Here is a 15,583-nt window from a genome sequence, read left to right as displayed (position 1 = left end):
TTTTTTTGTTTTTTCTTACTTTTAACAGTAAATCAGTAACATTAATTTTCAGGTTACACGTTTTGAGGCGTTCTTCGTTATTGTTATAATTATATGATCCTACGTTAAAGCTTAGCAATATACTGAGGACATGGGGGAGGAAAAAGCGATAAAATGAAATCTGTTAAGAAAGGATAAGGAACAAAAAAAAAGAAAAAAAAAAAAAAAAGAGGTGATGCATCTAAAGTGACTTCAAATAATAAAGCAGTGAATTGCTACATCTCTCAGATTGGCTTAAAGAAACAGTGACCTCTGCTGGGCGGGGTTGGAACAGTAAGTAGTTACAGTTCTGCTCTTTAAACATTAAGCATGAATGGGAACAGAGTCTGAGCACCGGGCTCTGAACCATAATGAAAACATTAGTTTTACTTTCTTTTTTTTTAGTCCAGCCAGTGACAATGTTGACTTCCCTTGGTTAAGGATGCATGGGATGTCGTCTCCCTGATAATGCTGTTTCAATTGAGGTATAGAACAGCCATTATTAAACGGTTTCCGTAGCTTTAAAATGTTAAGGCTCCAAGCAGGAAAAACAGAAGAAAAAAAAGAAAACGTGACATAAGTGGCTCGTCACTGAACAAAAAAAAAAAAAAAAAAAGTCAAGTGTTACATAATTCAAAAATAGAATTTTTTTATAACATCATCTCATGTCAAGACACATTTCATTGTCCCTTCTACGGAGTTGCACGATTCTCCACAAATGGGTTTAAACCACTCTGGATCTACAGAATGTAAAACTGGCCCGTTACAGTTACTGATGCTGGAGATGCCCCTCCCCCCTGACCAGAACGGAGTCTGAACACCCCCCACCCCCCCACTTCACTTTCACACACATACATACATACATACATACATACAAGTGTCACAGAGTTCACTACCCACTCATGATGAGGAGCAGTGGGGCTAGAGAAACAAACATATAGGATGAAATAAAAGACAGTGTGTACAGATATCGGTTGGTCAAAGGGGGGAGGGAGGTGCATGAAAACAATACCAAAATGATAGAAAAAAAGAGAAAGAAAAAAAAGAAATCGAAATGATGACGCGACATTGAGAGGTGCTAATCGACTTCAGCCCCCACAGGTAAAGCAGGAGGCGCAGAGGCTCGAGTCTGACGCTGGCTGAAGTCACCACAATTAAATAGAAAAACATAATGATTGTTTATTTTTTAAATTTCATCTTGTGTCCTCTTTAAATTTCATTTTTAAATGGTCAGTCCTAAAACAACTGCTCATCAGCTGTAGGGGGCAGCCTTCTATTGTTTATTTCGGTTCTGGCGTTCCTGTGGGAGAGAGAGAAATGGAGGGAGGTCACTTTGATGTACACTAAAACAATTATTATTTCAAAATACTACTACCATTGCAATCAGGCAATCAAAAAAAATTCTCAAACTGTACTTTTTTTACTTTCTCACACACCAAAAAAATGGTTACAAAAATGTTTGACCAATAATTTCCATTAATTTTCCAGTTCTTCATCATTTGGTTATTTAAAAACATTTACACTCAATTGGGCAATTCATTTATTTGTTTATTTTATGTCATGGAAAGAACAGAGTATCAGTTACAATTTAGGTAACTAAAGATGTTTTTAACAGAGTTTTTATTAAATTTAAGGCTTCAAACCATAATATGAAATTTAAACATTTTTATATAAAATGATAATAATCCCATTTCAGCCTATAGACTCTTTTTTAAAGAAAGGGGATGAGTCAAAATGATAAGAGATTTTATTTATAATATAAATATCTTATGTAATCCTATTTTTTAGATTGTACATTAACTTATTTTCGATCCACCGGGTGAGTGAAAATGCAATTTCTCTATTAAACCCTGCATTCAACACAGCTAGGCTTTTAGAAATGCAGCAAGTTTGCAGGTATGATATAAACACCATAAGGTAAACATTGTAATAATTCATCAACAGCAGATCAATAAGCCATCGCTTCGGTAAAAATGTGCAAGCCAGTAGAACATGCATCAATGCGGTGTTTTAACTTTGAAATGTGCAGTGCTCATAATTAAATCATAGCCTTTTGAAGTTTGATAATCATATTAAGCCATGTCTTGATTCCTGTTTTCCTGTCGTCGTCGTCCCCCCCCCCTTTTTAAGACCTTGTAAAATGATAATTAAGTGAAAGGAGTGTTAAAGGAGCAACAAAATGGTAATTCTTCAACCTTCAATAAAAGGTGCAATTTATAGCCATTAGCCAATGGCATATTTTAGATTTGAGCATAAATATAAACTTTTATAAAAATTGGACTTTTCGAAAATAAAATGGAAAGCTTACTTGATCCAGTCGGGATCGGCTCTGGAGAGGAGCAGGCTCTAGGTTCTGTCAATGGAGATGAAAGAAAGAGTTTCAAATCAATAACCATTTTGAAACAAATCAAAAACATCAGCACTTTGTCTTAACTAAATTCTAGGGGTGTAACGATACCCTCATGTCACGATTCGATACATATCATGATACTGAACTCACGCTACGATATTATTGCGATACTCCAAGACATATGGTAAAACGTTAACAAAAAATGTACTGTTGAAAATGCTAAATTTGATATTAGCCTACATTGGGACTGGAAATGAATAGTCTTGGACTTGCTACTAGTAACCCAATGCACAGGACAATAGTGACACACCAGAATAAAAATATTCATGATTCTGAAGCTGAAAATATAGAATTATATTAAATGAATATGCTTGCACTGTCACTGACTAGATACATTTAAAATAGTGTAGGCCACTTTTTACTGGTAACATAAGACACAAATATCCCCCCATTGCATTATTATACATTATACATAGTAGTTTAATGTAGTACTGACACTAAAACTGAAACTTGATTTTTTTCACACACAGTCATTTTATTTTTGGGCTTTCTATATACAATACATATTGTCACTATCCACGATACATATTGTTGCATTTCAGTATTGCATTTTAGTATTGCGATATATTGTGACACGATATATTGTTACACCCCTACTAAATTCTCAACAAAAAAACAGCCAAATTTAATGTCTTATCCATCCATAACCTGTCAAAAACAGAAATCATTTACAGAGAATACAACTTTTTAAATAATAAAATCATTTAAAATGAGCAAACAAAAAAAGAGTGGAGCCAGATTAAGCCAAATTCTTACTCTCACCAAATGGCTTACTGATAAAATTCAATTTATTTGCAGCTTGATACTCGACTAAAGCAGCAGAAGCACAGTATTAAACACCACCTCTGGACGAAGCATCAAAGAAAGAATAATGAAATAACCAAAGCAATGAGAATCAACCATTCAAAAAGAACCAAGATGTGCACTGATCTACGGCACCTATAAACAGCTGTGACCTTTACATGAAGTTTCTGAGACATGAACAGTAGCCTGAACCCATCACATGCCGTTCAAAGTTCTTTGGTTAGTTGCCGCTTATGGTCATTCACCCCAACAGGGTCTACATAGAAATATTTTCCTTCAGTATATACATCTCTAAACCATAAAAGACGATAACATCAAATAAGTATTAAAAAAAAACACAATCTGCATCAACATTAGTTCCCATTTATGTGCTAAACAATGCAGCTGTTAAATACTCTTTAAAAAACCCAGCTGAATTTTCAAGATTAAAACATGCACATTACCTTTCTTACCACCTCTTCCTCCTCCTGCCGTTTCTCGTAGTGTGAGAAGTCATCGAAGATAGAGGTGGTGTGTTTGTAGGTGGCGATGATCTTCAGCACCTGCTTGGCCTTCTCCAGAGGCACCTCCTGCGTGTCACGGGAGTTGGTCACGGGCTTGTTGTCATTGTTCTCCAGGCGGATGTGCCTGAGCTGGCTGTTGGGCACATCTTTAACAAACAGCCAGTCCACGTCGAATTTGCCCTTCCATTTGTCCTGCGCCCAAACGCCCGCGCTGGTGCCGTAGTCTACAGGCGAGCGCATCTCCGCCACGCCGCAGAAGTGTCCGCTGCCATTGACGCTGAAAAGCAGGTAGACGGGACCCTTGCCGTTGATGGCCCGAAAGGCAGAATCTAGCCGCTTGTTACCATGTTCCGTGCTGCACCAGATGGAGTACTTGATGGAGCGGTGGATGTCGTCCTCAGAGTAGCTCTTAATGATGAACACCCGGCCGTTTTTCAGGTTCCAATCGAAGTCCTTGGGGTTGTAGCTGTGCACCGCACGCAGCTTTTCCAGGACCGGATGGGACTCACCGCCACCAGAGCCCGGAAGGCCGCCCCCGCCACCGTTGCCGACCCCTCCGCCACTCGAGGAGCCGCTGCTGTCCACGCTGCCACCCCCACCATAACCGGGGTTGCGGTTACGCGGGGCAACCCACCGGGTTTGAGGGGGAGGAGCAGGGTTGTGGTTCTGGTAAGGCTGCGGAGGGGGCGGACCCTGCATCGCCATCTGCTGGGCAAGTGATTGGGCATGGGAAGGCATGGGGGGCTGAGGTGGGGGCGGCAGCCCGTGAGGGTGAGGCGGGAGGTGACCCTGGGAGTGGAGGGGAGGCTGCTGGTGGTGGGGCGGTAGTGGCGAGGCCACTTTAGTCACAGGCCCCTTATTATCCCAAGTGCCAATGTCCATGTTGTGTTTGATGGGCGGCGGGGGCAGGGTGCCTCCAGCCATGGGCATCCCAGGCTTGCTCTTTATCTTCAGCTGCTGAGGCTTGGCTGGTTTGCTAGCGATGGCTGCCCAGGATGTAGGTTTGTTGGGCGGTAGCCCGATAGGAGTCCCACCATTACCCGTGGCCACCGCCGCCACTGGCCCTCCTCCGATAACAGAGCCCACCGTCTTCACTCCAGAACCACCTCCAGTCACGTCGCCACCAATCTTCAGCCCCACCATGCCCTGCTCTAAGCTATTCATACCTGGCGCCTTATTCAAGGTGTCGCTGGGGAAGCCCGTTTGCCCATCGGGCACCAGTGTGCCACCTAAAGAACTAGGTGGGTAACTGTAACTGCCCCCGTACGCAGAACTCTGAGTCTGCTGGCCCTGGGAGCCGCTCGTACCCCAGGCGGAAAACGCGGGATTTTCAGGGAAAAAGTTAAAGCGGTGTGGATAGATGCTACTGCCCAGACCACCAGGCTGTCCAAACACAGTGTCATGCATGAAGTGATGGTCTCCATTGCTGAGGGGGGCGTACGGAGTGAGGTACGGGATCGGCGGGTCTCCACCGGTGGACCAGGGGGCCTCGCTGAGGGGGTACGGGAACCCAATCGAGGGGGCATAGTAGCTAGACAGGTATGGGTCGGTCATGGATTGGTAACTGTTATTCTGGGGGAATACCAGAAATACAGATGTTAGAATTAATAATGACAAAATGCAAACTAAATATACTCATTTGGATAAAAAAAGATTAGACATGAAACTGCAGATGTGAAACTGTAAGAAACATTCTATATTTCTGTGGAAATTCTTTTAAACTCCTGAACAACTTTAAAACAATGATGTCATAAAAATATTATACAATCAGTTCCTTTTAGCAATGTACTGCGGTTATGGTAATGTACTGGTATTTAAAAAAAATTACAGACAAAAAAAATAAGTTATTTTAGAATTATACTTGGTGAAAGCACTGAGTGCTGATTTTACTTGCATAATGCGAGTCTAAACATCCTTAAAATACGATACATTAACGGACTATCAAAATTGTGTAAAATAATGAGACTTTTTAGAGACTGCATGTTAAAATAAAATGTTTTTCTCATTTTTATTCTCATTTTCTCACCCTAAGAAAAACAAACAGATATTTCTCACCGGATTAGACTGGCCAGTGAGGTATGGTTCAAAGTCATTGTCGTGGACCGTTTCCTTCTGATGGAGAGAGCCATTTTGCACTAAAAAAAAAAGAATGACATTTAACATCAGGATTACTTTTCAATTCACCACATCTGATAATAAACCCAAAGCATGTGCTAAATCCAACAGCCCTCTCTTTCCTGTGAAAAATATCACTTAACAAATGCTGCCATGCCATTCACATTTGAGATCTTTAACAAATGATAAACAACTTGTAATATGTATTTCACCACACACTGATCTCATTGACTCATTCACCACATGTTCTGTCTGAGTACCACAATACTACAGACATACAGTCATGGAGGAAGAGGACCATCTAAAAATCACCCAAGCCCAAAAGACACAAATACACAACTACAGTAGTTAATGCCACAGAAATATGAAGCATTATCTATTTAATGTGCTCAAAAGCCAAGCTCTCAGTGCCAATAGATGTGTCTGTAGTGTTAATCCAACAGGAGCAGTTCTGGACTCCAGGAGGAGGTATATGCTCCATCAGGTGATTGAATGAGCTCTCAGACAACATTTGGATGATGTGCGAGAAACACACCAACCAGGCTTGACTTGATACATGTCACAGAGAAAGAATGTCCAAATTTTACTTAACAGACCATAGCTAAGAGCATCTATTATGGTGAAATTAGATTCAATGTGAATTAATAAGAAACAACATCCTGGCCATTTAATTTATAAATCTGTATAGACATACATATTGAAAAGGCAAACTTAGCCTACCTTTAGCGTCTTGCCCTTTGGATGTCTTCCCATTCAGTAAGTGACCAGAGATGGATAGAAACAACAAGATAAAACATTAACACATTTGAATCGTTGTTTTAAACATAAGCTCTTCGTGCTTAACATGTAAATACTTCATGCTTTTAATCCACATCGACTCCATCAGAGCATCATCAATAAATCAATGCACAATCAGGGGTCGCTCGACACTCGTTATTTAAAGAAAAACGGGGGGCTAACAGTGACATTTATTTAGTCAATCAAGTAATTATACATCCACTCGGACAGCTAAAGATTCCGTCGACCACGCAGATCAGCCCAAGTCCAGAGAAAACTGGTTATAACTCTCGGAAGCTGATGAGAGAGATTGTGTAAATGAATTAAGGAATTAAGGAAACGTCTGTTTGGACAGAGGAAACGCGATGTAATATTCAATTAAACGAGTGGAAAAAATGCTAACTCGTTAGCCATCGCGCTGGTGTGAAGCAAGGAGAGGCTGATGCCCGTCATGTCTCCGCAGAAGCGGCGGAGGCTGCACGCGCATTCCCTGCTCCTCCTAAAGGCCTTAGCGACGCCGTGCCACTCCAACCTACCTGTGGGTCAATACTGGTGGTAGACATAATTCATCAAGAGGGCCTCTTTAGATTCAGCAAGGGTCTTGCAAAGAAAAACTGAACCAGCAGAGAAGGTGCACGGCGTAACCCGAAGCCCGTGGGTTCCTCTCGGCTCCGTGCAGGCTGAACTGCGCTTTTTTTCAGCAAGTTCCACGACTTGATTCTGGCGATCCGGTCCTCTCGAGCGCACTAGAAGTCCAGCCTGAGGATGTTTCCGAGAGTATTAGAGGCTCTGCGGGTTTGAGGTTTAATCCAATGCTGTCACACTCCGTGTGTAAATTAATTTCAAAGTGTATATATATATTTTTTCCTCCTCCCAGCCCGCAGTTATTGTGCACCTCTGTTCACTTCCGCCCAATGGCCGCTCCATCCGGGATCTGCGCGGAGGGACTGACGCCACATGGACCGGGTGGCCATCAACCTGAGAAAATTGGGGGGGAAAGTTATTACTGCATACATATCTTATTTATCTTATTTATCACATTTTTCAATCTAATAATTAGACCTACCTCAAGAACTAAGTATAGTATACTTATGCAGTGGGTTGTTTTTCCATTGACTTAATTGGATATTATCTGTATCTTTATTAGGCTATTAGGGGTCAAGACCATGGTCAAGACCCGAAAAGGGCTGCCCCTATTGTAATTGTTGGTTTACTTTATTTTTATCATCATCATCATCATCATCATCATCATTATTATTATTCCTGAATGGGAGTCAATGGCTGCCCAATAAACCATAGGAAAATGATGACATTTCACATAGTGATGGTATGATTAGTGATAGTGTAATTATGTTTGTATTAAATATTTAAAATAAAATAAAAAACTAGCTGCTTCCTCCACTTGATCTTAGAAATATTACATCACATGCATTCCTCAGTCACACCTGTCATATTCATATTGTTGCATATTGTTGCATGGGTTTTGTTTAATGTGGACAAAACAAGTGACTGTCATAAACCACCCTGTAGATAATAAAATGGGGTAATAATTAATATTATAAATTCTATAGGACTTTCAGCTGGTCTTTTCCTTTTTTTTTCATGAATTCTTAAATATGTAAATATGTCTAAAATATACTTGAGGATTTCACATCAGATGTTGATGACAGGCTTGATGTATTTTTCTCCAAGCCATTAGACCATTTGACTGTGAAGACCATATTCCCTTTTTATAGTTAATAATTATGTTTTATAACATGCCACCACTTACTTTTAAAGTTTAAATTTTCACAGTTAAAGAATGTCATTAACAAGCACTGAGCACTCTTGTATCGCGGTAAAACCTCATGCTGATAAAGGGCATTCAGGGTAGCTAATTGATATTTAGATAGCTATTGATCTTAGTCAGAGATGGGTGGGATGGGGTTCTTTCTGTTTAATCCGTTTGCAGTATCTGAAACCCCACAGAGAGCAACTCTGTTTCAGCATAACACCCATTTTACAGATAACACAAAATACTACAAGATGTATACTTGATTAGATATTTTAGTTAAATTTCTTACAAGTTTAACTAGCCTGTGTGTTTCCACTTTGAAAGTGTTACAGAGACACAGAGCATGTTGGATTTGTATGCTGATGGCCTATAATAATAAAATATTGTATCACATGGGATGTCAAACACAATAATGCCAGGTTTGCTTGCTTATCAAGATCATTAGTAATGCTTTTATAGTTCTGTTGGGGCATGTAGGCTACAGCAAGCCTTTGCCACTTACACACACAACTTTTTCTCATTTTAACCACAAGGTGTCAGTCTAATTTGAGTCGAAATGTGGAATTTCCTCGATTACATATCAAAACATTGACACAGAGACCTTAATGAAAGTGTTGATTTTTTTCATTCAAAACGTGGTTTTTAATCAAATATTATTAAGATATGTACTACATGTATAATTTAAGAAATCAAAATACGATACGACTCACTACAGTCAGCATTCAAAATACAGTGTTCAGTAAATGTTTTATTATTTACATTTACAAAATGAGGTTTGATGTTCTGTATGTGCTACAACGATGGCCTGTGTTACTGGTAGTAAAGGAGACAGATATTGATCATTAAAAATTAAACAGCATTTTGCTGTGTACTAAAACAAGTGCATGTAAAGCAATTCATTCTTCTTCATTTAATCTTCAACATTAAACAATTGAACTTAAAGAAATCTCTGCATTGTTTTAAAGTCCTCTGACTTAAACAAAAATGTACAAAATTTGAAGTGTAACATTAGAAGAAACAGATTTAACAGATACAAAAGAAAAGAAAAAAGACAAAGAATTGGCAGAGGTAGGTAGCAAGAAGTCAGTCATGAAAATATTTTCCAGAAAAATCACCTGAAAATGTATGTATGCTTTGGCTTAGTAATGGATAGCTATACAGATGCCTTGTGTCTTGCTTGTAGTTCAACAGCTTTAAAGTTTCATGTTTGTAAGGGCAGAGTTTGGGTGCATCAATCTTATGTTCAAATTTTTTGTGTGTTATTATGTTTATACATATATAAATACTTTAAAAATCCATCTGAACTGGTTTCTGGTTTCACTACTTTCAATGCTTGAAGTCCTTTTCTGCTATCTCTTTCCCCTCTCAATGTTGACATCTGGACACTGTCACTTATACAAATCTGAAAAGCAACACAATGCAGATACAAAATTAGATACACATGAAGTAACAATATCAGTTGTTTAGGAAGAAGAATAAGCGAAACATCTTAATACACTTTTACAAGGTAAAAAACAAGGAAATATATTTTACAAACATGTGTCTTCCTCTTCACTGAAGATGCTGACGATATAGCAGGCAAATACAAATCCCAGGGCCTACATGTACATACAAACAAACAAAGCAACAGATTAAGTCGCATACAAGTCACTTTTTTTATGAGTGTCCGTGAATTTTTGTATTGTTGTATATGAATGTATCACAGAATCTTAAAGCTGAAGTATGAAGTGTTCATATTAAAATAGAGGTATGTAATTTTTTAGCAGATTTGTATGTTATTTTGTTGGTTATCAAAAACTTTAGTCTGACACAACAGCATTGCCTCAGCCAAAGGTATAGACAGGGGGAATGTTCCGGAAACCTGTTTTATTATTTCTGCACACTTCAGCTTTAACAACTTTTATCAGTTTTAGGTTCTTACAGAAATGAACAGGTGCAGGGCACTGTGCATAACCTCGATGTACTGATACTCTAACAAGCAGCTTAGTTCGGAGACCAGAGCAGGACTGTCCAAATGCTGCCATCTAGTGTTCGGGAGGTTTCTGTTCCCACAGCCTGGGCCATTGTCCTTCCACCATGAACGATGAGATGAAATTCCCAGTGACAGATAATCACTGTCCTATAAAAGTACAGCACAGAAATGCCTTAACACTTTGAATTTCAGTTGCATGGCTTTGTAAACATTACTGACTTTAATGCTGTAGTAGTGAGGAACAATATAGTATAAGTTTAAAACTTTGTTTAATCCCATTCATCTTTGGTTTGTATTCCTAGTAGAGATGATATCATTACATACCAATGGCATGAATGTATGTGAACTTGGTCTAGCACTAGACTGACCCGTATGAGCAGTCCCATTTAAATTCGTCTCTTTACCTTTGACAGCCCGCCGAGGTCTAGATAAAGGCAACAGATAAAGATATTCCAAGTCACCCAAAACACGGTCCAGACTATATACTAAAAGAAAAGGGAAGGACACATAATGGTCATCAGAGATATAAAAATGTTAACAATGCAAACAGCAAAAAAATAAATAATTAAAAAATCACTACCATAAAAAAAGCATTTTTCAACATAAAAAAAATCTACATTTATTTAATCAAAAGTACAGTAAAAACAGTAATATTATGTTATAGTATTCAATGTATTTTATTCCTGTGATAGCAAAGTTGAATTTTCAGCATCATTACTCCAGTCTTCAGTGTCACACGATCCTTCAGAAATCATTCTAATATGCTGATTTAGTGATCATGAAACATTTATAATATTGTCTGGAAACTGGGATCAATTTTTTTTAGGATTCTTTGATGAATAAAAAGATCAAAAGAACATTATTTAAATGAAACATTATAAACATCTTTACTGTCACTTTTGAATAATTGAATGCAGAATACACAGTATATTTATTTATTTTTCATAAATACATAAAAAAATATATTATTACAATTTAATTGATCATATTCAATTATTTCAGTTAAGAAATGAATGTACGTATTTTTGTAATGTCGTTATATATAATATCAGTATTTTATAAATAATATTTATATTATTACAATTATTGTTGTTTTTCATACAAGTTTTATTAACTGTAACACTATTTAACGTACTTATTAGGTTCAAAAGTTAAAAAATTGAGATAAATACTGTACACACCAAAACTACATAACGAGGCTTATACTGGACTGTCCCAAACAAGCCCAATATCACCACAATGATGTGCAGGAAGTTGACAAGGATAGGCGCCCACTGGTAACCTAGAAAATCAAACACCTGTCTCTCCACAGCAGTGATCTAGGGAGAGAAAGACAGAGTATGATATGAACAAGATCTCTACACACTGTGAAAACAATGACAACACCAGCTACTTTGCATCTACACAACTAAAAAATAAAAAAACACCATCATGCTGCTGCCCCAAACACAATAATGATGGAGACCCCATCTCGCTTTCCCAGAGACACACAATCAAAACCCCCACCTCTGTTTTTCCACATGCTGGCTTTTTACTCAGGGTTGCCAGGGTAACAGAGCCAAAGGGGGTACAAAGCTTGTGACAGAGAAAAAGAGAGTGAGAGGTGGAGAAAGAGAAAAGGAGGGGGAAAGGTTGAGCGAGAGGAGATGAGGGCTCTCCTTGGAGGTCAGAGGCTCAGTGAGGGGAGATGTATGATTCAGAAGGGAGGTGCTGGGTGTGGGGGATGCTGCTCCTTTCATAAAGCTTCACTGCAGCAGTCATAAACCCTCTCTCTCTCTCTCTCTCGGCCACTAACCACCCATCCCCCATTCAATCTCTCTCTGTATGCCATACTGCTGCTGTGCACCAGCTGTTCTCAGAGGTTCCACCTCAAATCATCCATTTGTAGCATGTCTTCACAACAGTCCCCATCGCTGTTTTCCAGCACGAGCTGTGTCGACTTTAACGGGCCAAACATAAAAACATAAAACTGTGAGACGTTCCACAGATACAGATCGCTATCCCCTCTTGGTAATAGACATCTGCATTAAAATACATTTACAGTCTCAGACCACACAGTACGTACGTATCACTATCAAATCTAATTCATCAACGTGAACAGTGATCAAGTCGTTTGAAATATTTAAAGGAAATTGTTGCACAGCGACAGTTGAAGAAACTGTTGATACTGTACATGAAGGGTGAATGTTCAGCCAAGATCAGTTGACATGGTATTGCAGACATGTTGCAGACCTCTCTTCACTGGCAGTAATAGGTGTGAAATAGTGAAATGAATTTGTTAAACCGATTAAACCTTACAGCTATGTTTTCTTTTTTGAGCCAACCTGAGATCAAATGTGTACAACTGTAAAGACTAATAACTGCATGACTCTGTTCTGCGCTGTCTCACTGAATCTTCATCATTATTAGGTGACTTTTTTTAAAATGGCTGTTAATGAAACCCAATGAGATTATAGTCCAAATATGATGCCATACAGACTAATATTTAAGTGATATACTGTATATATAAAAGCATTTTCAATCTCTATTTCTCATACACACACACACACACACACACACACACACACACACACACTCAAATAGGAAAAAGGGAAATGTTAGGAAAGACAGTAAAGCAAAGGTTAAACCAAAGCTAAAAGCCATACAAAGGTTAAGCAGAGTAACAGCAGGAATGTAAGTCACTGTCTCTGCTGGGGTTCAGACCACAAGTGTGCAACCACTGAAGTGAGATAACACGACAAGAAGAATCCAATATACCACTTTATGTGAGAGGAGAAAATGATCTCACACCCCTGAAAGACCAAGTGCAATCAATGAGGAGTGATAATGATAAATATGCAGTAAAACACACTTAAAATGCACAACATTCTCTCATCATCACATAATGCACAGTTGATTCACATCTCACATTTATTTTGTGGTCTATCTCTAATGTAAGAATGAAATTGCAGTTTAAATAAGTAGATCATTTTGGTTTTATGAGTTCTACGAAAGGGATAAATGGATAGGTGGATGGATGATGGATACTTTATGAATCCTTTGAGAGAAATGATGGTGCATTAGCAGCAAAACAAGTCAACAATGATACAGGTTGTGTTACAGGACAGTGTAACACATACAGTAGATACAGAAATGAGAGAAAAATATGTTTAAATATAATCATATATATAAATACACAAAAATGTGCACAATAAACACAATACACAAAGCAATATTCTATTCACTAATGTGTTATTTGTACTTGCAGTTCTCATTTTGTGTATGAGATATTAACGTGTATTATAAATGCGCATCAAACGATGTAGTTTTGTTTGTGTCATTTCACAATACTACAATAATTATTATTTATAATAGTCCCATAAATGTCCAAACGTGTTTATGTACAGGGTAGTTCAGAGGTAAAGAAAGACTTCCAACATATAGCATACACAAAAGTGTATGTAGGCTATGTCTGTATAATAGCCTAATTATAAATGGAAAACTACGGTTATTGTGGCTCAAAACTTGAGTTCTTTCAAACAATAGACAATTTTAAAGACTGCAGGCTTTAAGACGAAAATGTTCAGAAACTATTCTCGAAGTTAATGTCAAAACGTCAGATTTCATAAACAGTGTTTTTATATCACATAAATAAATGGGATACAAACCTGCAACGAGTAGACGTTTGTTTTTACCACAATTCTAATAACGCACTTACCAGCTGAAGAGCGCAGAAGAACATCAACATGCACCTCCCCGAGCAGCAGCCCATCTTCACTATTCTCTCCGGTGTGAACGTCAACTCTGAATGGTCAATAAAACGGATGCATTTTGAAGATTCTCAGTGTTTACTCGAGGTATTTTTCAGTATACTTCCCTCAGCTGTACATCGCGCTTAGGGTTAAAAACAGAATGTGAAGCAGTACGCGGGGGAACAGAGGGTGAGACCGGGGTTGGGGGGTAAATAAAATGGGGTGGGACCTTAAATATAAGAGCCACCACCTTCTGGTGCTTTGTAGAGAAGGAGCGGCAGGTGGAGCACTTGCGGCTGGAAGAGTTGGAAACTAATCAACATCATGCACCTTCATTTTAGATCTGACTTCCATTTACGCGACTAGTTTGTTTTAAATATTCAGTTATTATCTGCTTTGCTGCTTTAGGTGCTGAAACTTCTTGCTGAAAAACATCTTAAAACCACGATCGTCTGCTGTGGTTTGGGGAATATTTTATCTTGCCTCCCAGCTAAACCATCTGAGCACTTGCTGGGCAGACTGGGAGACCAGCTTAGACCAGGTAAAACCAGTAAACTGGTTTAAAGCAGGGGGCAGCTAATATTGATGTCGCGGCTTGTACATAGGCCTATACACTTTGCATTTGTTTTAACCTATACACATTATTTTAGGCAAATTTGAAAGGTGAATGATTTACGTAGAAACCCAAACTTGTAGAGATTGTTTCCACGGCTGACAAATCCAGCACTGCTGGTCACCAGCATAAGGAATGTTTTGTATGCCGGGACCAGCATGGGATGGTGGTTTGCTGGTGAACAAGCTACACCAGCTCAGTTTTGCTTGAGAACAACATGACAAAGCTGGTCCACCAGATAGACCAGCACTATAACAGCTCTAGCCAGCATAAACCAGCCTGGACCAACATGAAATCCATGCTGGTTTATGATTAGTTAATACTCAGGAAGGTTATGGTTGTCCAAGCTGCTCATTTCCATTCAATGTAAAGGAATGGTAACCATGGCTGTCAAGCAGAATTTTCAAGGTAAGATTTTCTGTTCCTCACATAATTGTTATATGAGTTCAGAAGACTTATAATGGCATGTCATTTTCTTGATGCTATCCACTTATATTCTGTGGACTTCTCGTTTTGTGTTCCATGGAAAGATGTCATATGGGTTTGTACACTTTAAAAAAAAGTTGCTGCCTTAAATTTTTTTAAGTACAATCGACTTGGATGTTTAAGTTATTTCAACTTAAATTACATTATGACTTTACAAGTTGAATCTTGTATAACTTTAAAAAGTTGTCAATGTAAAACAAAAGCAATGTAAAAATATAGGCCTATATTGTCATAACTTATTGTTCATATAATTTGTTTTACAGTGTAACAACAACGATGCCAGAATATCATTGTACTCCTTTTACTTACCTCAGCAAACACTGAAAACTCAAGTCAAACTCAAATCTCAGAACATCCTATGCTGAACTGCACCATATGGA

The 15,583-nt window shown here is 38.5% G+C and overlaps 2 protein-coding genes across 2 annotated transcripts in view; both read right to left on the bottom strand.

The window, feature by feature from the left end:
* Nucleotides 1–450: 450 nt before the first annotated feature.
* On the bottom strand, nucleotides 451–7,567 carry ythdf1 (YTH N6-methyladenosine RNA binding protein F1). Its single transcript, XM_079897762.1, has 6 exons — nucleotides 7,164–7,567; nucleotides 6,571–6,595; nucleotides 5,791–5,870; nucleotides 3,676–5,307; nucleotides 2,327–2,371; nucleotides 451–1,318 (listed from the first exon to the last, which is right to left on the bottom strand). Exons 1-6 carry the CDS (start codon nucleotides 7,188–7,190, stop codon nucleotides 1,292–1,294), a joined length of 1,836 nt encoding a protein of 611 aa, XP_079753888.1. The 5' UTR covers nucleotides 7,191–7,567; the 3' UTR covers nucleotides 451–1,291.
* Nucleotides 7,568–9,008: 1,441 nt separating this feature from the next.
* Nucleotides 9,009–15,583, bottom strand: part of uckl1a (uridine-cytidine kinase 1-like 1a) — a 44,634-nt gene continuing 38,059 nt past the window's right edge. The window contains exons 15-19 of the mRNA XM_079897589.1: nucleotides 11,555–11,692; nucleotides 10,778–10,858; nucleotides 10,323–10,520; nucleotides 9,939–9,999; nucleotides 9,009–9,803 (exon numbers count right to left, since the gene is read on the bottom strand). Coding sequence (XP_079753715.1) covers nucleotides 9,790–9,803; nucleotides 9,939–9,999; nucleotides 10,323–10,520; nucleotides 10,778–10,858; nucleotides 11,555–11,692 — 492 coding nt within the window. The 3' untranslated portion in view covers nucleotides 9,009–9,789. The remainder of the gene's footprint in view (nucleotides 9,804–9,938; nucleotides 10,000–10,322; nucleotides 10,521–10,777; nucleotides 10,859–11,554; nucleotides 11,693–15,583) is intronic.

This window comes from Squalius cephalus (genome assembly GCF_949319135.1).
Source record: "Squalius cephalus genome assembly, chromosome: 16".
Taxonomy (NCBI): domain Eukaryota; kingdom Metazoa; phylum Chordata; class Actinopteri; order Cypriniformes; family Leuciscidae; genus Squalius; species Squalius cephalus.
Note: the sequence above shows the minus strand (reverse complement) of the source record. Positions and strands in the feature narration are given on the sequence as shown.